Source organism: Muscardinus avellanarius (assembly GCF_963383645.1).
Source record: "Muscardinus avellanarius genome assembly, chromosome: 12".
NCBI classification, from domain to species: domain Eukaryota; kingdom Metazoa; phylum Chordata; class Mammalia; order Rodentia; family Gliridae; genus Muscardinus; species Muscardinus avellanarius.
This window is the reverse complement of record NC_137798.1, coordinates 105,197,493-105,219,536: the sequence shown is the minus strand read 5'-3', so window position 1 is coordinate 105,219,536 and position 22,044 is coordinate 105,197,493. Positions and strand designations below refer to the sequence as shown.

The following is a 22,044-nucleotide window of genomic DNA, read 5'->3' as shown; positions in this document are numbered from 1 at the left end:
GAAATTTTTTTTGGGGGGGGGTCTGGGATGGACCTCAGAGGCATTTGACCTCTGAGCTACAACCCCTGTCCAATTTTTTCTTCTTTATTTTGAAACAGGGTCTCACTGAGTTGCAAAGGGTCTCACTAAGTAGCTGAGGCTGTCCGCAAACCACGATCCTCTGGTCTCAGCCTCCCGAATGCTGGGATTACAAGTGTGCGCCATCACGCCCAGCTCCAGTTGAATTTTAAAATGTTATTTAAGCCGGGCGTGGTGGCACACGCTTGTAATTCCCTGTGCTTGGGAGGCTGAGACGGGAGGATCACGCAGGTTCAAAGCCAGCCTCAGCTACTTAGTGAGGCTCTCAGCAACTTAGTGAGACCCTGTTTCCAAATAAAGTATAAAATAGGGCCGGGCGTGGTGGCGCATGCTTGTAATCCTCGCGCTTGGGAGGCAGAGACAGGAGGATCACGCAGGTTCGAAGCCAGCCGCACTGGCTTAGGAGACCCTGTTTCCAAAAATAAAATAGGTCTGGGAGTGTAGCCCGGGGATAGACGGGCTTCCAGGAACCCCAGTACCACCAAAAAAATAAAATAAAAATAAATAAATAAATAAATAAATAAATAAATAAAGTATAAAATAGGTCTGGGAGTATAGCCTGGAGGTAGAAAAGCCCCTGAGTTCCACCCCCAGTACCACCAAAAAAAAAAAAAAAAAAAGTTATTTATTTGCATCTCCATTTCTAAATGACTTTGGGATATGAGATTTGATCCTGTATTTGGCCTTATTACTGGTAATAAAAAATAAAACTGCTTGAAAGCCGGCCACGGTGGCACACGCTTGTAATCCCAGCCTTCGGGAGGCTGAGACAGGAGGATCGCGGTTCGCAGACAGCCTCAGCTACTACTTAGTGAGGCCCTCTGCAACTCAGTCAGGCCCTGTTTCAAAATAAAGAATAAAAAATCGGGTTGGGGGTATAGCTTGGAGGTAGAATGCCCCTGCGTTCCATCCCCAGTACCACAAAACAAACAAACTAACGCTGCCTGCTAGGCATTGTGGTACATACTGTAAGCCTAGCTACTGAAGAGGCTGAGGAGGGAGGATTGAAAGTTCAAGTTCAGACTGAGCAACTTAGTAAGACCAACTCAAAATTAAAAACACAAGGCTATTTAGTTAAAAGACTAGTATTTCCTCCACCAAAAGTTCATGGAAACCTTGTCAAAAATAACTTGACAATGTATGGAAGAATTTATCTCTAGGCTTTTATTTAGCTCCAATGGTTTATATATCTGCCTTTAGAACAGTACTACACTGTTTCAATTATTGTAGCTTTATATGGTTTGAAATCAGAAAATATACATCTTCTAGCTTTGTTCTTCTTTGAGACTGTTTTGGGTATCTAGAGTCCATATTCCATATCAGGATAGATCTTTTCTGAAAAATAAATAAATAAATGTATGATAGTTTCACCTAAAAAAAAAAAAAGAAAAAAATATTCTCTGGTAAGAAAGAAAGCAAAAAGAAATATTGAAATGTTATCTTTAAGTCATCAAAAGTTTGGTACCAGACAAATGAAACTGTTATGTGAGATTATCAATGTTAATATTGTATAAATTGCTATAATACTAGATGTCAACCAGTAAGCCAAGCGTGGGAAGGAGGGATGGGGAGGGAATGGGGTGGGGATCGTGGTAGGGGCTAACTGGGCGAGATGTGCATGTATGTCTACAAAGGTATTTTCTTTATACCACTATGATGTATGAATACATTGCACCAATAAAAAATAAATTAAAAAAAAAAAAAAAAAACACAAGGCTGACTTGGTCGTGGTGGCACACTTCTGTAAGCCTAGTGCTTAGGAGGCCGAGATGGGAGAGTTGCAGGTTTGAGGCCAGACCCAGCAATCAACTAGACCCTGAGCAACTTGGTCAGAAGGTGCTCCAAAATAAAAAGGGCTGGAGGCCAGCCGGGCGTGCTTGCTTGCCATCCCAGCATTCGGGAGGCTGAGACTGGAGGATCGCAGTTTGCGGACAGCCTCAGCTACTTAGTGAGACCCCGTTTCAAAATAAAGAATAAAGAGTAGGGCAGGGGGTGTAGCTTGGAGGGCCAATGCCCTTGGGTTCCATACCCAGACCTGCAAAAACCAACCAACCAAACAAAAATAAGAGGACTAAAAATAAGGGCTGGGGTGTGGCTCAGAGGTGAAATGGCCCTGGATTCCATCCCCAGTTCGGCAGGAAAAAAAAAAAGGTCTGGAAGTGTAACTCATATAGAACACTCCTGGGTTCAACCCCCAATAACACACGCACACACACACACACACACACACACACACACCCACACACACACACACACACACACCCACACACACACACACACACACACCCTGGTTGTTTCCTGCCTGCAAAGTTCCTGTGTTCTTCAAGGACAAAGGTCTAATCGAAATAACTAAGTCAGACTGAACCCAGGGGCCCCAGAAACAGAAGCAGGTGCTCAGGAAACACCGCAGACCCTGACTGAGTTGCTTCAGGGCCACGCGTCCTAGAGGGAGCGGTGAAGGAAGGCGCGCCCAGGGCGCACATCCAGGCTGCAGAAGAGAAGCCAGGAGCAGGCAGCAGGGCAGCAGCGCCCAGCACGGCCCGGAGCCACGCCAGAGCAGTGGCAGGCCTGACATGGCCAGACCGAGGGCCTGGTCCTGCCAGTTGTGAGCAGGCCTCCAGCCCTGGCATGGTGGGGAGGAGAGGACCAGACACATGTGAGACCCTCTGGGGGGTGGAAGAGACTGCAGACCGGCCGCCAGTGGAGAAGCAGAAGCTGCCAAAGAGGGCTCCGCGTGGACCGGGCGGAGCGCAGGGCTCAGCGCTGGCCTCGCACGCTCGAGGCCCCGGGCACGCGCCCAGCCCCGCACCAGACGGACGGGCCTCTGTTCTTTCCAATAGAATTTATTGGGAGTGAAGCCAGAATAAAAAGCACGTTTAGGAAGGATAAGTTTGATACCGGACAGAATTCTCAAAGGCAGAGCCAGTCCCGAAAAGGCCACGCTTCCCTTCGCTGCCGTGGGCACGACAAGCCAGGCGTTCAAAAGCCCAGCTGACCCCGGGGACACAGGCGGCACGGTGCTGCCGGATGGCTGCCTTGTAAGACACCCAGTCAGCCACGCTGCCTGGTGACCCCTGCCAGGACGGGCACATGCCAGGTCCTCGCAGACTGGGCATGCTCCAACCCAGAACTGCGAACCCTGCTGAACCCAGGGGCATTCTACCTCTGAGCTACATCTCAGCCCATTTAATTTTTATTTTGAAATAAAAATTAGGGTCTTGCTAAATTGCAGAGGGCCTTGCTAAGTTGTCAAGGCTGGTTTCAAACTATGATCCTCTGTCTTAGCCTTCCAAGTACTGGGGTTAAGGTATGACCAGCCACACTTGGCTTGTGAACACCAATTTATTTTATTTTTCGGGTCTGGGGATGGAATCCGGGGCATTTGACCTCTGAGCTATACCCCCTGCCCTATTTTTTATTCTTTATTTGGAAACAGGGTCTCACTATGTTGCAGAGGGCCTCATTAAGTAGCTGAGGCTGTCCGCGAACCACAATCCTCTGGTCTCAGCCTTCCAAATGCTGGGCGCCACCAAGCCCGGCTTGAACACCAATTTAAATTTTTTTTTTTTTTTTTTTTTTGCAGTACTGGAAATGGAACCCAGGGGCATTCTACCTCTAAGCTATACCCTCAGTCAATTTTTTAAAAAATCTTTATTGGAAACAGGGTCTGACTAAGTTGCAAAGGGCTTCACTAAGTAGCTAAGGCTGGCCACAAACCTGCAATCCTCCTGTCTCAGCCTCTCAAATACTGGGATTATAAGCATGCACTATCATACCTGGCTCAATTTATTTATTATTTTGTGGTACTGGGGGTGGAACCCAGGGGCTTTTCTCCCTCCAGGCTATACTCCCAGACCTATTTTATATTTTATTTGGAAACAGAGTCTAAGTTGCTGAGAGCCTCACTAAGTAGCTGAGGTTGGCTTTGAACCTGTGCAATCCTCCTGTCTCAGCCTCCCAAGCACTGGGATTACAAGTGTGTGCCACCACGCCCGGCTACACACCTGGCTCAATTTAAATAATTATTTTAAAAGCTGTCTTGGAGCTGAACGTGTTGGTGCACACTTGTAATCCCAGTATTTGGGAGGCTGAGACAGGACTGTGGTTCGCAGCAGCCTCAGCTACTTAGTGAGGCCCTTTACCACTAAATGAGACCCTGTTTCAAAATAAATAAAAAATAGGGCTGGGGGTTTAGCTTGGAGGTAGAATGCCCTTGGGTTCCACCCCAAGTACCACACACACACACACACACACACACACACACACACACACTCTCTCTCTCTTGGCCCACCTGTTTTCCCTAGAGGCTACACACTACCACACCAGCAGTGGGTCTGTAACAAAATGCCTGGTTCCCTGGTCTGCCATTCACTGCCCCACCCCTCCCACTGCGCCCTGCCCACCTCCCCGCCCCAGCATGAAGCCTACTGCATTCTATCCAGACGCTGAGAAAATGGCACAAGGAGTCCACCCATCATTTCAGCATCAACCAGATGACCCAACACTAGAGGACAACAATGACTCAGCGAGGCAGTGCTCTGACACACGGGCTGGCAGCCATCGCTGCCCGGTGGTGCAAACCAGTGCGGTCCAACAGCGCGCCCCATGAGCCCAAGGACCGGCGCCGCTGCCGAGGGCTCAGTATGCCCGCAGTAGGCGATGCTGGCCAGCTGGCTCGGGGTGGGCGTGCTCCATTCCCCTCACGGCTCACGGCGTGGGTGGCGGCTGGCGCTCCCCTCAGATGGGGGAGGGTGAAGGAGAAGCTGCCGGCCCAGCCTCGGCACCAGCAGGCGCGGTGCCTGACAGCCCGCCCCAAGCCTGCTCCTCTGCCCCACGTCCAGCCTCGGCGAGCACACACCGAGCGCCCAGGCCAGTGCAGGCTGCACTCAGGATGCCCATCCCCACTTCCTCCCACACTTACAGAGCCTCGATCCCACCAAAGCCAGGCCTCTCCCCCAGAAGGAATGGCCACCTCTCCAGGAGCCCAAAGCACACCTCAGAGACTGCAGCATGCCCCGAGCGCGTGTTGGGCCAGGCAGGGGGCCCAGGCAGAGAGCACCAGCAGTGTGGAACCTGGCATGATGCCCATTTGCTGGCACATAAACAAGCATACCCCCACTGAGCCCCCTGCTCCCAGCAGGCCTGGTCAGGGTTGCTGGAGGAAGGCTGAGGGCCAGCGGATCTCCGGACAGATGGCAGGTTCCCAGGGCAGCAGCATCCAGGCCGCTACCCACCCAGGCTTGTCTGCTGGCTCCTGGTCAGTTGGGGTGCCGCATGCTCAGCCAGCCAGGCCAAGGACTGGGCGGTAGCTCAGTGGGAGAGCGCTTGCCTAGACGTCTGAGGCCTGGGGTCAACCCTCAGGACTGAATAAAAAGAAAGCAGATCACCAATAGGCCCAAGGGACAGGGCGCGAGGCCCCAAGGACAGGGCGCGAGGCCCAAGCGTACAAACCACAAGCACCCTGGAGGATCCTGGGCGCCGAGCCCGCTTCTGCGGCAGGGCTGAGGGCGGCTGCGCAGGCGGCCTGGGCCAGGCGAGCTGGGGCTACAGCTGCCTTGCGGGGTGCGCCTGTGGGGCAGGGGTGGGGGGACACAGACAGCCCGCGCCCTCTGACTGCTTGTTCTTACCTCCTCGGCGCTCCTCTTTGTGAATACATCTGGTTGAGTTCTTACACGTTAAGCGCTTTTCCAATTTAAGCCCACAAAATACTGGTTTTCAGTGCACACAAGCAGTAGGGGAGTGCTCCCAGACGGTGCTCCTGAAGTTCATCTCAAACCCCAGCCCCAGCCAGTGGCAGGCCCGCCTCCGCCTCCGCCTTCAGATTGTGCCGCACCCGAGCTACCCGCTCAAGCATTTACTCAGAGAAAAATCCAAGGTTGTGACCCTATTTTGTTATCTTTTTTTTTTTTTTTTGTGGTAATGGGGGTGGAACCCAAAGGCTTTTCTACCTCCGGGCTACACTCCCAGACCTGTTTTATATTTTATTTGGAAACAGGGTCTCACTAAGTTGCTGAGAGCCTCACTCAGTACTGAGGATGGCTCCGAACCTGTGCGATCCTCCTGTTGTAGTCTCCCAAGTGCAGGGATTACAAGCTTGCACCACCACGCCTGGCCTATTTTATTTTTTTAGTACCAAGGATTGAACCCAGGAACATTCAACCTCTGAGCTAAACCCCCACTCCAATTTTTTTTTTTCTTCAGTACTGGGGATGGAATCCAGAGGCATCTATCTCTGGGCTGCACCCTCAGGCCCATTTTTTATTCTTTATTTTATTTTATTTTTGGTGGTACTGGGGTTCCTGGAAGCCCTTCTACCTCCAGGATACACTCCCACGGGCTACACTCCCAGACCTATTTTTTAACTTTTTTATGTGGAAACAGGGTCTCTTAACCCAGCGCGGCTGGCTCCGAACCAGCGCCATCCTCCTGTCTCCGCCTCCCAAGCACAGGGATTACAAGCGTGCGCCACCACGCCCAGCCTTTTATTCTTTATTTTAAAACAGGGCCTCACTGAGTTGCAAAGGGCCTTATTAAGTAGTAGCTGAGGCTGTCCGTGACCCACAATCTTCCCATTTCAGCCTCCCAAATGCTGGGGTTATACGCGTGCGCCACCATCCTGGCTGCTTTTCATTTTGAGGCAGTGTCTCTCTTGAGTTGCTCAGGGTCTTACTGCTTGCTGAGACTGTGCTTGGACCTGTGATCCTCCTGTGTCAGCCTCCCAGGCACTGGGTACAGGTGTGTCTCGTGATGCTTGCTTATTTTGTTATTTCTGGACTATGAATGAATTGTGTCCAAACGGCTCCGTCCTTCTGAGCTTACCCTAACTCCTGGGCAGGTAGGAGCAGAGCAGCTGCTAGCAGCAGGCTGCGTCTTCAGCCTGGCTGAGGAGAGTCACGCCACCTGTGCTGGGCAGCCCTCCTGTCTGGGCCCTCCTCTAGGTGCTCAGCATGGCACTAATCCATTGCAGGCTCACCCATTTTCAGATGTAAAGCCACAGAGCCCCGCCCATATTCAAACAGACCAACCGAGGCAGCTGTACCAACAGTATTGTTCACACAGACTTTAGCACCTTGGGAATACCCCACCGACTCTAAGGGTAGGAAGTGAAGCTCCTCGGGAGACCCAGAGGCCCTCAGCCTGAAAGAGCAGCCCACCCATCCCTAAGGTCAGCACTGACAAACTCCGTCTAGAACGCACCCATGGCGAATCGGCCAATCACCCACTGCACCCCGAGCGTTTTGGGCAGCGGGACCCAGTGCGCGCTCACAAGATGGACGTACCTAGCTGGGAGAGGTCCAGCCTTGTCCAGTGCATGCCCGTGGGGCAGCTCTTGGACAGAGTCCTGATGAACACCTGGCCGAGGCTGTCCAAGGCCCACAGCGCGTCCTGGCAGGCGGCGTAGGCGCTCATCTCGGCGTCGGGAGGCAGCTGCACTGTGGAGGGGCGGCTCTGCGCGCTCGGGGTGCTGATGCGGCACAGGTCCTTGCTGCTCTGGCACAGCCACAGGGAGCTTCCTGTGGGCAAGGGCACACTGTCATCCGCAGTCTTCACAGGGCTACCTGCTCTCGTGTGCAAGGCGGCTCTGCCCAGGCCAACAGCTGGTACCATGCCCCCAGGCAGGAGCACGGGAGCTGGAACACCGTGGCAGCCTGACAAGATCAAACCCGAGTTACTGAGAGAGCAGGCGTTCAGGGTTACGCAGGTTGAACTGCTGGCCTGGGGGCTCTGAGCTCCCACTTACAGGAGGCCAGGACAGCTCAGTCTCTGGAGCGCGGGCCAGCCTGGCGGAGGCGGCTGCAGTTCCTCAGAAGGTTCTCCAAGGTGCCCGCCTCGCTCCGCCACTAGTAGGGTCGGGAAAGGGGGCAGGCTGCTGGAGACCCCGGGAGAGCTGGAGAACCCCCCTTCCTGTCCTCGCCTCCAAGTGACACCTTTTCAGTCTTTCTACCATTTTAGGAGTCTTTCAGGTTTAGTTTAAAATGCAAACAATTCCTGGGGAAGTTAAAGCCTTGGGCATAGTGTGGGAGTATTATCTAAAACTTATGGACAGATATGTTTTGGAACTTAAACTTTGTGTGTGTACAGATTGAACTCAGGGGCATTCCACGTCTGGGCTGCACTCCCAGACATTTTTTAGTTTTTGTTTGAAAACAGGGTCTCACTAGGTTGCTAAGTTTAGTCTTGAACCTGTTAATTCTCCTTCCAAGCAACAGGATTATAGACATGCGCCACCACACCTCGCCTTTTTTTTTTTATTCCTTCTTTCTTTTTTAAATCTGTGGGAAGGGTCTACCACCATGTACACAGCAGCCACGGCGGCATCGGGGGCCCCGGGAAGCACACTGAGCCTGTAGCACTGTGCACACCTCACGGTGGGAGGATCAGCAGAGACGAAAGTGGCCTCGCAGCTGCTCAGGTCAGGTGCTGCCGTCAAAGCACTCCGTGCCAAACTCAGAAGTCATTTACTGTTTTCCGAGATCTCTGATAGAACTGTGTGTGGTCAGACCAATCTGGAGGGAATGCGCCTAGTACTGACCTCACCCCCGTGCTGCGGACTAATGACTTGAACTCCCCAACGCTCCCTCTTAATCTAGATGACACAGCTTCTCACTGAATCCAGTGTGGTCCCGGGAGGGCTGCGGTTCCTCCCAGGAGGGTCCCTAAATAGCTTCTGCGCTCCCAGCTCCCGGCTGCGGCGCTGCCTGCTCCAAGCTGCACGCTCCTGCAGGGAAGGGCCGCCCTCACAAGGCCAGCACAGGCGACCAGAGGCTGTGAGCGGGTAGGAAGAGGCTGTGAGGGCGACGCAGCGGTTCTCGGGGGAACAGGACCGTGCCCTAGGGGCTGTGGCCTGTAATTCGCCTCGGGGGGCTGCCAGCCTTTGAGGACACACCGCATGGCCCCTCCTTCACTAGGACCCCGGCCCCCGCGGCCCTCCCTCCGTGGGCCTCGCCCGGCCGTGACGCTGCGGCGCCGACAGCGTGTCCCGTCACGGTGTCCGTGGCCGCATTTGCACTGTGGCCTGGACTCAATCAAGTGTCAACCTATGCACTAGGTCCTCAGCCAGGGACGACCAACCAACCTTCCTTGGTGGGAGCAGCAGAAGCCAACACAAAGGCCCACTTGGTCGCAGAAGCTGTCCCCCGCGGGACGACATTACTCCAGTAAGTGCCTGGAAAGAAAAAATAAGAAGTGGGTTAAAGAAAATGAAAACACTTGAGAAGTTTAGTTATAGACTATAGCTGGCCTTCAAACATTTTACGAGCTGGGCGTAGGTGGCACACACTTGTAATTCAGCATTTGGGAGGCTGAGACAGGAAGATCGTGGTTTGTGGACAGTCTCAGCTACTTAGTGAGACCCTGTTTCAAAATAAAGAATAAAAAATAGGTTTGGGGGTGTAGCTTGGAGGTAGAAAGTCCCTGGGTGCCATCCCCAGTACAGTACACCAAAAACCTCTTAGAGCTGGACATAGTGGGGCACGCTTGTAATCCCAGTACTTGAGAGGCTGAGACAGGAGGACTAGAGGTTCACAGCCAGCCTCTGCAATTTAGTGAGACCCTCTGCAACTTAGTGAGACCCTGTTTCAAAATAAAAAATAAAGCAGGTGTAGCTCAGAAGTAGAATGGCCCCACGTTCTGGATTAAGCGGGGTGAGAGCGTGGCCTGCTGTGTCCTCTGAGGCCCTCGAGTGCAGTCACTTCTTGCCCACGGAGGCCCACAGAGGCTGCGCGGCGGGGACTGGGGCAAAGGCGCTCTCAGAAACGAACCCCAGCTCAGTTCATTCCCGACCATCGCTCCCCCTAGGAGACGGATATCCTCTCTCACAGGGTCCTGGAGGTCTGGATGGATTTCTTCATTTAAATGTGAAATTAACATAAAACCAGCACCATCTGCTTTTCTGATATCATAATGGGTTTCCACAGGAAACTGGTTACACACCTTCTGACCAGGATCCAAGGCTCCGCGAGCTAGACTGAAGAGATGTGCCATCCGCTGGCGCCGGCCGCCCCGCGAGTGACGTCTTGAGGATTTGCTTTTTTTTTTTTGCGCCGTACTAGGAATTGCAATTGAACCCAGGGGCATTCTACCTCCAAGCCGCACCCCCAGCCCTGGTTTTTATTCTTAATTTTTGAAACAGGGTCTCACTAAGTTGCAGAGGGCCTCACTCAGTAGCCGAGGCTGGCCATGAACTTGCAATCCTCTAGGTTCAGTCTCTCAAGTATTGGGATTACAAGTGTGCACCACCATACCTGACTCTTAAGAATTTCTTTAAATGTTGCACATGGCCCTGGTTTTGATCCTAGCACTGCAAAAATAGTTTTTAAAGCCAGGCGAGGTGGCGCACGCTTGTAATCCCCGCACTTGGGAGGCGGAGACAGGAGGATCACACAGGTTCGAAGCCAGCCATGCTGGCTTAAGAGACCCTGTTTCCAAATAAAAAATATAAAATAGGTCTGGGAGTGTAGCCCGAGGGAGTGTAGCCCGGAGGTAGAAGGGCTTCCAGGAACTCCAGTACCACCAAAAAAAAAAAAAAAAAAAAAAAAAAAAAAAAATATATATATATATATATATACACACACACACACACACACACTAGGTCTGGGAGTATAACTCAGAGGTAGAAGGGTTCCATTCCCAATACCACCAAAAAGAAAAAAAAAGTTTTTAAAAAATAAAGGCTGGTTGTGGTTGTGCACGCTTGTAATCCCAGCATTCAGGAGGCAGACACAGGAGGACCACAGTTTGTGGACAGCCTCAGCTACTTAGCGAGGCCCTTCACAACTCAGTGAGACCCGGTTTCAAAAAGAAAAGAACTAAACAAATAGGGTTGGGGTGTAGCTCAGAGGTAAAATGCCCCTGGGTTCCATCCCCATACTGCATAATAAATAAATAAATGAATAAATAAATAAATAAAATAAGTTGAAGTCATCCAAGAAGTCAGTTAAAACCAAAAGACCACCCACCTATGAGGCTCCCTTTAGCGACGTGGAACTCATTCTTGCCCGAGGAGATCCAGACACCGCCGTGGTTGACGCCCAGCAGGCTGGGCTGGCCCTGCAGCTGCTGAGACCAGAAGGCCAGGCGCAGCCTGTCTGCCACCTTCTCCACAGGCACCTGGGCCGCCGTGGCCACCGAGTGCGTGGCATGGATGATGGTCTGGAAGAGGCTGCACTGGTCAAACACCACGTAGTCTGTGATGCTCACCTGGAGGGAGAAGGGCAGGCCGCGTGTGCGCCTGGGGAAGCGCTGAGGGAGAGGCCGCTGCCCGCACCTGCCCAGAAGGGTAAGCCACAGGAGAAGGTGGGCTTTTTATTCCGTGTGCCTCCATCCCATCCGCACAGATCTGTTGCAATTCAACGGCACCCTCACATCCCTTCTAAGAAGGCTTTTGCTGTTAGACTCGGGTATTTCCAAAGGTCAGCCATATACAAAATCTATACTCCTGATGAGTTTGGGGTGCTACCCTAAGTAGGGTGATGTGATGACCCGTGCTGTCGCGGGCCTGGCTGTCTAGAGCCACCTGGCTCCCAGGCAGGACTCCCTCCACGGTATTCCTGAGAACCCCTGCACAGACAGCTCAGGAGACGCTTCCCCGGGGCGGCGCTGACCCTAAGTGTTTCGTGTGAGCCCCAGCCTGGCTCCGCAGGACTTCAACTCGTGTCTGTGCAGGTCGGGTCTGATTCCAGACAACGACACCGGCACATTCCCAGGGCAATGCACACTGCCCTGCTGAGTGAAAGGTCGCCACATATTATTTCTTATTATTTGTGTATTTTTGTGGCACTGGAGATTGAACTGAGGGGCACTCTACTTCCAAGCTACGCACTCGGCCCTATTTTATTTTTATTTTACAACAGGATCTCACTTGGTTGATGGGAGTCTCTACTTGCGGAGGCTGTCGTTGAACCTGTGATCCTCCTGTCTCAGCCTCCCCAAAACTGGGATTACAAAGGTGCGTCACCATGCCTGGCTAGGGGACTTGATTTATAACAAACAAAAAGGAACTTATTGGGGACATCAGGTCTTGGTTACACATGCAAACACTGCTTCTTCTTGCCTGTGAAATGGTGCAGGTTGGCTGTGAGCACCCTAACAAGCTGAGCAGCGGTTTAACCACTTCAGGCCTGAGACCAACTGCAGAGCCCACGGGCACGTTGGTACCTCCCAAGCTCCCACCATCCGCCCACCCGGGAAAAGCTGTGAGGCTAGAGGCTCACGGCGACGCGGCTGTGCTGCAGCTCAGGAGCTCTGCGCTGGCCCGGGCCTGCGCTGCTGCGTGATGCACTCAGCTCGCCAGGGGAGTGCTGGCCCTACCCAGGGCACAGCCAAACCGTCACACTCAGTCCAGACCAGGATGTGCAGGTGAGCAGGACTGAGAGAGGAAGGAAAGCTTTAGCAGCTAATTAACACTGGCTCTAGCACTGCAAGAAAAATCAATTTTAAGAGTAGTTAGCCAGGCGTGGTGGCACATGCTTGTAATCCCAGCGTTTGGGAGGCTGAGACAGGAAGATCTCGGTTCGAGGACAGCCTCGGCTACTTAGTGAGGCCCTCCGCAACTCAGTGAGACCCTGTTTCAAAATAAAGAATAAAAATATGGCTGGAGGTGTCACTTGGAGGTAGAATGCCCCTGGGTTCCAGACCTCACAGACTGAGACAGGAGACCACAAGTTTGAGGACAGTGAGCAGCAGCTTAATGAGACTCTGTCTTAAAACACAGTACAAAAGACTGGGGCTATAGCTCAGTGGTGGAGTGCTTGCCTAGCACGCAGGAGGCCCTGGGTCAAGCTCCAGCACCGCACACGGACATACGAAACGCCCCCAAACATAAGACGCATCCTTACACCCACAGTGGGAGCCTGCAGAGCTGTGCCGACACTAAACGGTGCTGAAGAGGGACAGCGCTGCTGCTCTGGAACTCCATCGTGGGCCCTGACCAGGGCCGAGCGGATGGCACGCCAGCCTATCACACCTCTGCTTCTCAGCAACCTCTTTCCTGGGGGCTGCGGGGCAACTCTCCTCTTCGTGGAAATCACTTACAGGCCTTTGAAGCAAGTACGGTGGGTGCATTTTAACTGTGGGCTGGTTTTCTAAACCTATTATGTCTAGTCTCTTTTCTTAGCACATGTGTTCTGAACTAAAACTCATTATTATCTAGGTCTTCAAATGGGTGTCCCTGGGTTTACTTAGCGTATAATGATAAATGTCTAAATAAGTCAGGGACGGTGACACATGCCTGTGATCCTAGTACTTGGGAGGTGGAGACAGGAGGAGTGCAGGTTCACAGCCAGCTTCAGAAACTTAGCAAGACTCTTTCCAAATAAAAATAAGATAGGCCTGGGGGTGTAGCTCAGAGGTATAATGCCCCTGGGTTCAATCCCTAGTCTGTCTGTCTGTCTGTCTGTCTGTCTGTCTCACACACACACACACATACACACCACCAAAATAAAGTTTGCATTACTTAAGCAAAGAAAGCTTTGCAAGGTAGTTGCTATGGTGAAAAGTCCTGGGTTTTCTAATGTCCCAAACACAGAAAAGTCAAGCCTATCAAATAGCAAAAGGGAACTATTACATGAATGCGTTATCTTTGAGGAAGAGAGAAGAAGTGGAAAGGGGGCATGGACCCAAGTCGGCCGCAGCACCTACCTGCCACCAGTGGTCGTCATCTCCTTGGGGCTTCTTGGGAACCACGCCAGTTCTGAACCAGAGTTTCCCGTGGATGTCCAGGGCCCAGAGAGTGTGCTGGTCCCCGAGAGTTATGCAGACGGGCTCCAGACCTTGCCTTTCACTGAAAATGAGCCAGAGAACATGGAGTCAGCCCAGAGCCAGGGTACCCGCATTCAAAGGCCGCCCATCCAGTGCCTAGGGTGGGCTTGGCATGAGAGGACACTGCCCCTCCTCACAGGAGCGAGCCAGCCAGTGCTGAGGAAGGAAGGGAGGGTCTGAGTTACACTGCTGTGCGATTAAACCAGCCGAATGTGTGGCGGGTTCTGATGAGCGGGCTGAAGATCCAGAACGGTGGGGAGGCTCCTGAGAGGAAGCTGCCACCGCAGAAGCAGGCTGCTGCCTGAAGCACCCGAGGCCCACGAGCTCCATGTCTCTGCGCACTCCCTCGCCAACCAGTGGCCAGCTCCTCCTGCCCTCCCACTCCGGCGGGAGTGTTCTTACAGCCCTGAGGCTCAGCCCCGGCCAGGCCCCAGCTTCTAGTCCCGTGTGCCCACACCCCACCAGGCTCCTCGACACTAGCTGGCGCCAGTCACACAGTTCACTGGCTGGCAGCTGATGGGGTTGTGTCTTGGCCACCTTGGCCCTCCCGGCCCACAGTCTCGGCTATACACCTGGCTGGCTCAATTCAGACTGAGACCGTCCGATCTGGTTTTCCTAAGGACCACATCCTGAATGGTACAAGGTGAACTAACAAAGTACGATTCAGGGGTCAATTTCAGTTGACTTGGATGAAAACAGAAAAGCAGAGGGGCATGGTGGGCACGCTTGTAATCCCAGCATTCGGGAGGCTCAGACGGGAGGATCCTGGTTCGTGGACAGCCTCAGCTACTTAGTGAGGCCCTCTGCAACTTACTAAGACCCTGTTTCAAAATAAAGAATCAAAAATTGGGTAAAATGCTCCTGGGCTCCATCCCCAGTACTGCAAAAAAAGAAAGGAAGAAAATACAAATGCAAAAAAGCACTCTATCGACACCAGCGTGGGCCGGAGAGAAACCAGGTGAGGAGACCACCTGGAGACGGGTGCCCAGGGTCAGCCCGGAAGCAGAGTGTCTGCAGCTGAGCTGATGCCAGTCGGCCAGCAGAGGCGCGCAGGGTCCACGGCCATGGGCCTGGGGGCTGGCCCTGCCGGGTGAGGCCGCTGGCGAGAACGCGCTTACCTGACGATGTCGCTCTTCCACTGCTCCCCTTCCGGACAGAAGCTGCTCACACCCTCCCGGTACAGCAGGGCCCTCTGCTCCGTCAGCGCCCACACCACGCCGTTCCGCGCTGTGATCTGGGACAGCGGGTATGGACAGTCTACCTTCACGGCTCGGGCGCAAGGGCGATCCACGCTGAGACCTGCGACGAGAGGGACGAGTCCGCGGAAGCTCGCCATCAGCACTCCGCGCCTCATTCTGAGTCCCGGTTTACATAATTTTCTTTTTATTTTCTTGGGGTACTGGGGTTCCTGGAAGCCCTTCTACCTCCGGGCTACACTCCCAGACCTATTTTATATTTTTATTTGGAAACAGGGTCTCTCAAGCCAGCACGGCTGGCTTCGAGCCTGCGTGATCCTCCTGTCTCCGCCTCCCAAGCGTGGGGATTACAAGCGTGCCCACCACGCCCAGCTATATTTTTCTTTTTTGGTACCTTGCTATGTCCTTTAATAAATGCTTTTCTATGTTTTTTTTTTTTGTTAAATAAATTTTTATTGGTGCATTGTAGTCATACATCTTAATGGGATAAAAAACTTGTGGAGATACACACACACACATCACCCAATCAGCCCCTACCCAATCCCTAACCCTTCCCTCCCCCTCCCTCCTTCCCATGCTTGGTTTCCTGATTAACTGTGATATGTTTGGTTTTTTTCTTCCATATATGGTCAAGTTATTTTTGACAAGGTTTCCAAGAACATTTGGTGAAGGAAATAATAATCTTTTCACTTAATATTGTTGAAAAACAATAACTACGTGTGTGATTACTGAGAGATAACTTTTAATTCTTAACATGTTAAGATTTTATTTCTGTTTGAAATACTGTTTATTCTTCTTTGCTTAGTTGTCTGCTGGATGGAAAATCTTGTTTCTCTGGTTCTGGTGTGTGTTACCTACTTCTTTGTAGTTAATCTCTTTGAGTATTTTCTCTAGTGCTGGTTTTGAAGACATAAATTCCTTCAGTTTCTGTTTGTCATGGAAGCTTCTTATTTCCCCATCTAATTTGATAGATAGTTTTGCTGGGTAGGAAATTTTTAGCAAAAGAGATCGAGTGTTAGCAGGACTCATAAACGCTGCTTTTTTCGGTCGCCATCTTCTCGGAAGTCTTCTTTGTGTGTGTGTAGTACTGGGGGTGGAACCCAGGGGCTTTTTCTACCTCCGGGCTACACTCCTAGACCTATTTTATACTTTATTTGGAAACAGGGTCTCACTAAGTTGTTGAGAGCCTAAGTAGCTGAGGCTGGCTTCGAACCGGTGCGATCCTCCTGTCTCAGCCTCCCAAGCGCTGGGATTACAAGTGTGTGCCACCACGCCCAGCTCTCTCTGTATGGTCTAGTCAACAAAAAATGACTTCATTCCACCTCAGTGTGACCTCTATCTGAGGCAGTGTTAAATACTTTTTGGAAACTAAAGGAATATAATTCAGAATTCTCTGGTGTCCCAAAGGTGCGTAAGAAGTTCTGGAGGAACTGGGTGTGGTTGGTGCATGCTGCAATCCAGCTACCCAGGAGGCGGAGGCAAGAAGATCATAAGTTAGAGGCTTAGTGCGAACCTGACTTAAAAAAAAAAAAAAAAAAAAAAAGAGGGCCAAGGATGTGTTTCAGATTTAGCGAGGCCCTGGGTTCAATCCCTAGTACCAAAAAACAAAAAACAAAAGATCTAGCCGGGTGTGGTGGCACACTCTTGTAATCCTAATACTTATACTTGGAGGCTGAGACAGGAGGATCACTGGCTCATGGCCAGCTTCAGCTACTTAGTGAGGCCCTCCACAACTTAGTGAGACCTTGTTTCCAAATAAAGAATAAAAAATAGGGCTGGAGGTATAGCCTGAAGGTCGAATGCCCCTGGAGGTAGAATAACCCTAACTGCAAAAACCAAAACCAAAACCAAAAGAAAAGAAAAGAAACCCAAAACCCCAACAAAGGCTCTGGGAGCTGCGGGGCCCTTTCCTCCTGTAAGGCTGTGCTCCCGGGCCTCAGCTGACGCGGGAGCCTGCAGCCCCCTCTGCCTTCGCCAGCGTGGGGTCCGTTGTCTGAGCGCAAGCTCCGCATCCCCGTCCTGCTGCAAGGCTGTGGCAGGCCAGAGCTCAGTGCCCAACTCCCTGTCCCTGGCTCTTTTCTGCGCCTTTGTGGGGCCTGTCAGTAACGTGTTGAGGTGAGTTCCAAAGCCCTGTAGTCCTAGAACTCGGGAGGCTGAGGAAGGAGGATCACAGATTTGAGGCCAATGTACAGTAAGTTAGTGAGACCCTGTTCAAAGTAAAAAAATAAAGAGGTCTGGAGATGTACCTTACAGGTAGAATGCCCTTGAGTTTAATCCTAATATTACACACACACAAAAACAAAAACAAAAAATAAAAACAGCTGCCACAAAGCCCTGTGTTCAGTGACCTCAGCCTAGAATTGTAATTTTAAAAGCACCCACGGTACACCCAGCTAAGTGAGAGTCACATGCAGTGACTACACCCCCAGCCCCTTTCGCCCTTTTCCTTCCTTCCTTCCACCCACCCACCATCTACCAGGGAGGGAACCCAGGGGCACTGTCTCTGAGTTACACCTCCAGTCCTATTTTATTACTTGGAAACAGAGTCTTGGTAAGTTGCTAAGGGCTTGGTTACGTTGTTGAGGCTGGCTGTGAACCTGATCCTCCCGTCTCAGCCTCCCAAGTAACTGGATTACAGGTGTGTGCCACTGTGCCTGGCTGCAGGACTCCTTACTATAGCCCCAGAGCCTTTAACCCAGCAGGCCCAGGGGCCACCTCATCTGAAACCAGCCCCATAGACTGCTCTGCTGCTGCTGGCTAAGCCACCACTCCACAGCCCCAGGCCAAGGGCACCGCTGTCCACACAAAACCCCAGCGCTTTGGAAGCTACACGTGCATACACCTTGCTGGAGCTGTTCACTTACAGGAAGACAGAAGGGCGAGGCTGGGGGCAGGGCCAGCACTCGGCCATGAACTGGCAAGGCTGCCCAGGGGAGCCAGGCGCCTCCATGCCCAGGAGAGGGCAGGCGGGCACGGGCTCCAACCTCAGGAGCCATCCTAGGCTCCTGTGCTCTCAGAATCAGCAATATTAAACGGCCGAAGACTGATTTTCCATAGCCCAAACACGGCCTCTTGCCGTGCAGGGCTCCTGCTCCCGCCCTTCCCGAGCAGACAGGCCCACCGCTGCTGGAGACCACTCCCCACCGTGCCAACAGTGTGTAAACACTCACTTTCGTTACAGTTCATTTTTAATAAACAAGTCCCACTGTGCCACTTCTAGCTGCTAAAGGTCTCCCTGAGGGCAGTTTCCTAGGCCAAGTTGAACTACTTTTTAGAGCAAATTATTTTTTGTTGTTTTTCCCTGTCTCACACATAAGATAGGAGCTGGGCTTTGACTTGGCTGAAAAGCCCAAGGCAGTTAGCTTCTAGGGACGACTGGTTATAATGTCATCGCGCTGTGATTTTATTTATTTTTATTATTTATTTATTTTTGGTACTGGGGATGGAACCCAGGGGAATTCTACATTTGAGCTATACACCCAGCCCTATTTTTTATTCTTTATTTTGAAACAGGGTCTCATTGAGTTGCAAAGGGCCTCACTAAGTAGCTGAGGCTGTCCGGGAACCACGATCCTCCTGTCTCAGCCTCCCAAATGCTAGGATTACAAGCGTGCGCCACCACGCTCAGCTTTCTGTGCTTTTTTTAAAGACTGCATATTAGCTGGGCGCGGTGGCGCACACTTTTAATCCCTGTGCTTGGGAGGCTGAGACAGGAGGATTGCACAGGTTGAAAGCCAGCCTCAGCTACTTAGTGAGGTTCTCAGCAACTTAGTGAGACCCTGTTTCCAAATAAAATAGAAAATGGGTCTGGGAGTATAGCCCGGAAGTAGAAAGCCTCTGGGTTCCACCTCCAGTACCACCAAAAAAAAATAAAATAAAATAAAGACTGGATACTGCAGGGCACCTGAGAGGCAATAACCAGAGTAAGATCCTGGTGCTGCTTCTCGCTGACAATGTGACCAGCTCTTGCCCTAAACTTGCCCGCCTGGCTCTGCGTCAGGCGTGGGAGCTGCTGATCCACTGCATGGAGAGCTTTCCAGAAGTATTTTCATTTACACTTCCTTTGGGCCTAGGGATCATGTGACTGTCCTGCATTGTACTAACAAAGCGGGCCCGTGAGGCGGGGCTGAGGCAGTCCTGCACTACCTGTCTGCAGGTACAGGTCTCCGTTGGTCCTGATGATCCAGGCCGTGTCATCGCTCAGGGCCACAAACACCGCCTGGGGCAGGGCCTCGTACCAGTGCCGCTTCCCCTTGATGGTGACTTTTCCACAAGCGAAAGCCCGGTTAGACTTCTGCTCAATTTTCCAGAGAAGAGCTCCTGTGGAAATAAAAATTCCACTCACTGTCCAGCAAGTATTAGAATTACCTGCACAAAAAAACTTCCTGCTGGGCTCTGTAAGGGAGAGGTTTCTAAAACATACCCTGTTGCTTCCACTCAAACTGCGGGGCGAGCCCAGAGTGCTGGTCTGAACCCTTGGCACTACCCACCAGCTGCATGTCTGGGCACCATGTCACTGAGGGCCTCCCTTCCTCATCTGTGGAATGGAGTCCTCCCCGCCCACAAGGCCGAGTTAAGGCTGGAGACTCCTAACGGCACACGGGGCCGGGCGCGTTGAGGGAAGAGCCGTGACAACCTGAGCGTGGATGCAGCTAGTGTTGGAACAGGTGTCCTGAGGCACGGGTGTGAAGGACCAGCCGCAAGCCCTCTGGGGACCTCAGGGAGGCAGGCACCGCGCCTGGGCCAGCCCAACGGAAGAGATGCACAGAAGAGCTGCCTTTGATCCGGGTGGTCTGTCTGCACTCAGAAAGGGATTCTGGCCATCAGAGGGAGGGAGGCAGGACGGAGGACAACGCATGCTGCTGTGGGAGGTCTGGCCGAGAGGGTCTGCCAGGTGGCCGCCTGGGCCCAATCCCGCATGGCGCAGGGACTCTGGCGCCTCTCCAAAGACATGGGCCCGAAGGACATGTCACCTAGAGCGCCCATTCCACAGGGAGAGTGAGTCACCGCAGCAACAAGGGGCCGCAGGGTGGGAGACACAAGTAACTAAAGTGAGCGGAGAGAGCCCTCTAAGGGGCTCGGGAGATGAACACAGGCACAGAAACAGGAAGCAGATGCAGACTGTCAGTGGTGCAGTGAGGGCAGGCTCACCTTCCCCAGACTCTCAGGAAAAGCTTTTCAAACAAGGAGCGAACCAAAGCAAGGAAGCCAATCCCAGCAGACTAAAACTGAACGGTGACAAGACAAGGCGTGAGGCAAGGCCCCGGGAAGAGGGCTGGCCCAAGCCTAGCGTGTCCTGACAAGAAACTGCTCCTTCAGACAAGACGCACACACGCTCACCCTCCACCTGCAGGGCCACCCCAACGGGTCAGGAAGGGCCGAGGGAAGACGGGCAGGAACGACTCAGGCCCAAGGAGCAGGACCTCGTGGGGACGACTGCGCCCCCTCGCGCCGAGGCCGAGGGGTGGTGGAAAAGAACGAAGGGCGGCTTCTGCCGCCAGGAGCGGAGTTCATCCAGAGCGGCTCAGCCAGGAGATGCCAGAAAGGAAGCTAAATGGTTGGAAAGCAGCCATGGGCCTGTCTGCCTGAGTCAGTGCTTTAAGGCAACACTGACAAACAGAAATACTTTAGTTTTACAAGGACTTAGTATGTTAATATAACTTTAAAAGCTCTCAGAGCCCAAACTATTTGTATAGCTTACAAAAATATGTTCATGTGTTACCACTGCAATTAACACAGAAACCAACTCACATGGACACCTGCTATGCTCTTAATGGATGGCAAAGGAAGCCATTCCCAACTCTGGGGAGAATCCCCTGGCCTGTGCTTGTGGGTGCAGGCCGGGCTGCTGCCTGCACGGCCGGCTAATGTAGGAGGCCGTGCTAAGATGTCTGCGCTCGGCGCTGGGAGCTGGGGGCTGGGAGCCGGGGAGGCGAACCTGAAGGGGAGACCGCCACCTGCTGGACAGCATCTTCAAACTTCTGCCAGCGCAGCCCGGCGCCTGGCAGTGCACTGCAGAACAGGCTGCCTTTGTAGTCCAGGCACCAAATATACTTCTCGGAGACCGCCAAGCTGAGAATGCCATAGCCGGGGCCCGAGTAGCCCATCCAGCTCTCTGCAAACTTAACAAGGACAGAGTCCGGTGAGGTCTGTGGCGGGGACAGCTGTATTCATTCAACTGTTGTCGACGAGAAAGGACAGAATATCAAAACGATACGGCTGAAAGGACTCCTGAGGAGCCATGTGGAGACCCTGCTCCTGGGATTCCGCCTCTTAGAATCAGGTACAACAGGAGCCCCAGAGCCTCCGGTCACCAGGGGACGCCTTCCTCAGCGGTGCTCGCGGGCTGTGGCCTGAAGGGGCGTGGCTTGACTCCCGCACACTGGCTCTGCACAAGGGGGCGTGCTCATCGGCATCTGCGGCAGATGCACTGTGCGTGCTGCTCCTCACAGATGCACGGCCGCGGCCCCGCGGACTTGTGTAATTAGAGCTGTTCAAGTCCGTCCCCTCCGCACACATGGTATGCTGTGTGGGGATGGCGGTGGGAGCTGGGCTAAGACCATCGGAACTGTGTACACTGTTTCGTTGCTAGGATCCTTTTAAAAATGAAAGCTAAATATAAAGTCCTTATGCTTTAACAAGTTTCTAAAACTGCAAAGGAAACTGACGCACTTGTACAAATACCCAGTGAGGGTGTTAAGTGCCTCAGCGGGAACCAGTGTTCACCTCCCTCTGGACCTGCTCACCTTGGCAAACCACGTTCCTCGACCGCTCCCAAAAAACCCCTCAAAATTTCTCAGGTCTTCAGCCACCTGGAGCAGGCCATGGTGGGGAAAAGCTGGGAAAGGGAGGTCCTCAAAAGGTCAGGACCCTTCTCACCCGCGTAAGGGTCTGCTAAATGCCGCTAAGGTCCTGGGTCGGGGGCGCCCGGCTGTGACTCCCACAGTCCTGCCTGAGCTCGGCACCCACGCCGAATCCCACTCAGCTGTGTCTCTGAACACGTGTTTGTCTT

At 52.6% G+C, this 22,044-nt stretch overlaps 1 protein-coding gene across 1 annotated transcript in view; it reads right to left on the bottom strand.

Moving 5' to 3' along the window:
* The window catches only part of TECPR2 (tectonin beta-propeller repeat containing 2), a gene marked incomplete at both ends in the record, with an annotated part of 84,131 nt that overhangs the window by 25,359 nt on the left and 36,728 nt on the right, over positions 1 to 22,044 (bottom strand). The window contains 7 exons of the mRNA XM_080707234.1: positions 7,359 to 7,592; positions 9,155 to 9,244; positions 11,037 to 11,277; positions 13,717 to 13,858; positions 14,955 to 15,135; positions 19,179 to 19,352; positions 20,971 to 21,154. Coding sequence (XP_080563360.1) covers positions 7,359 to 7,592; positions 9,155 to 9,244; positions 11,037 to 11,277; positions 13,717 to 13,858; positions 14,955 to 15,135; positions 19,179 to 19,352; positions 20,971 to 21,154 — 1,246 coding nt within the window. The remainder of the gene's footprint in view (positions 1 to 7,358; positions 7,593 to 9,154; positions 9,245 to 11,036; positions 11,278 to 13,716; positions 13,859 to 14,954; positions 15,136 to 19,178; positions 19,353 to 20,970; positions 21,155 to 22,044) is intronic.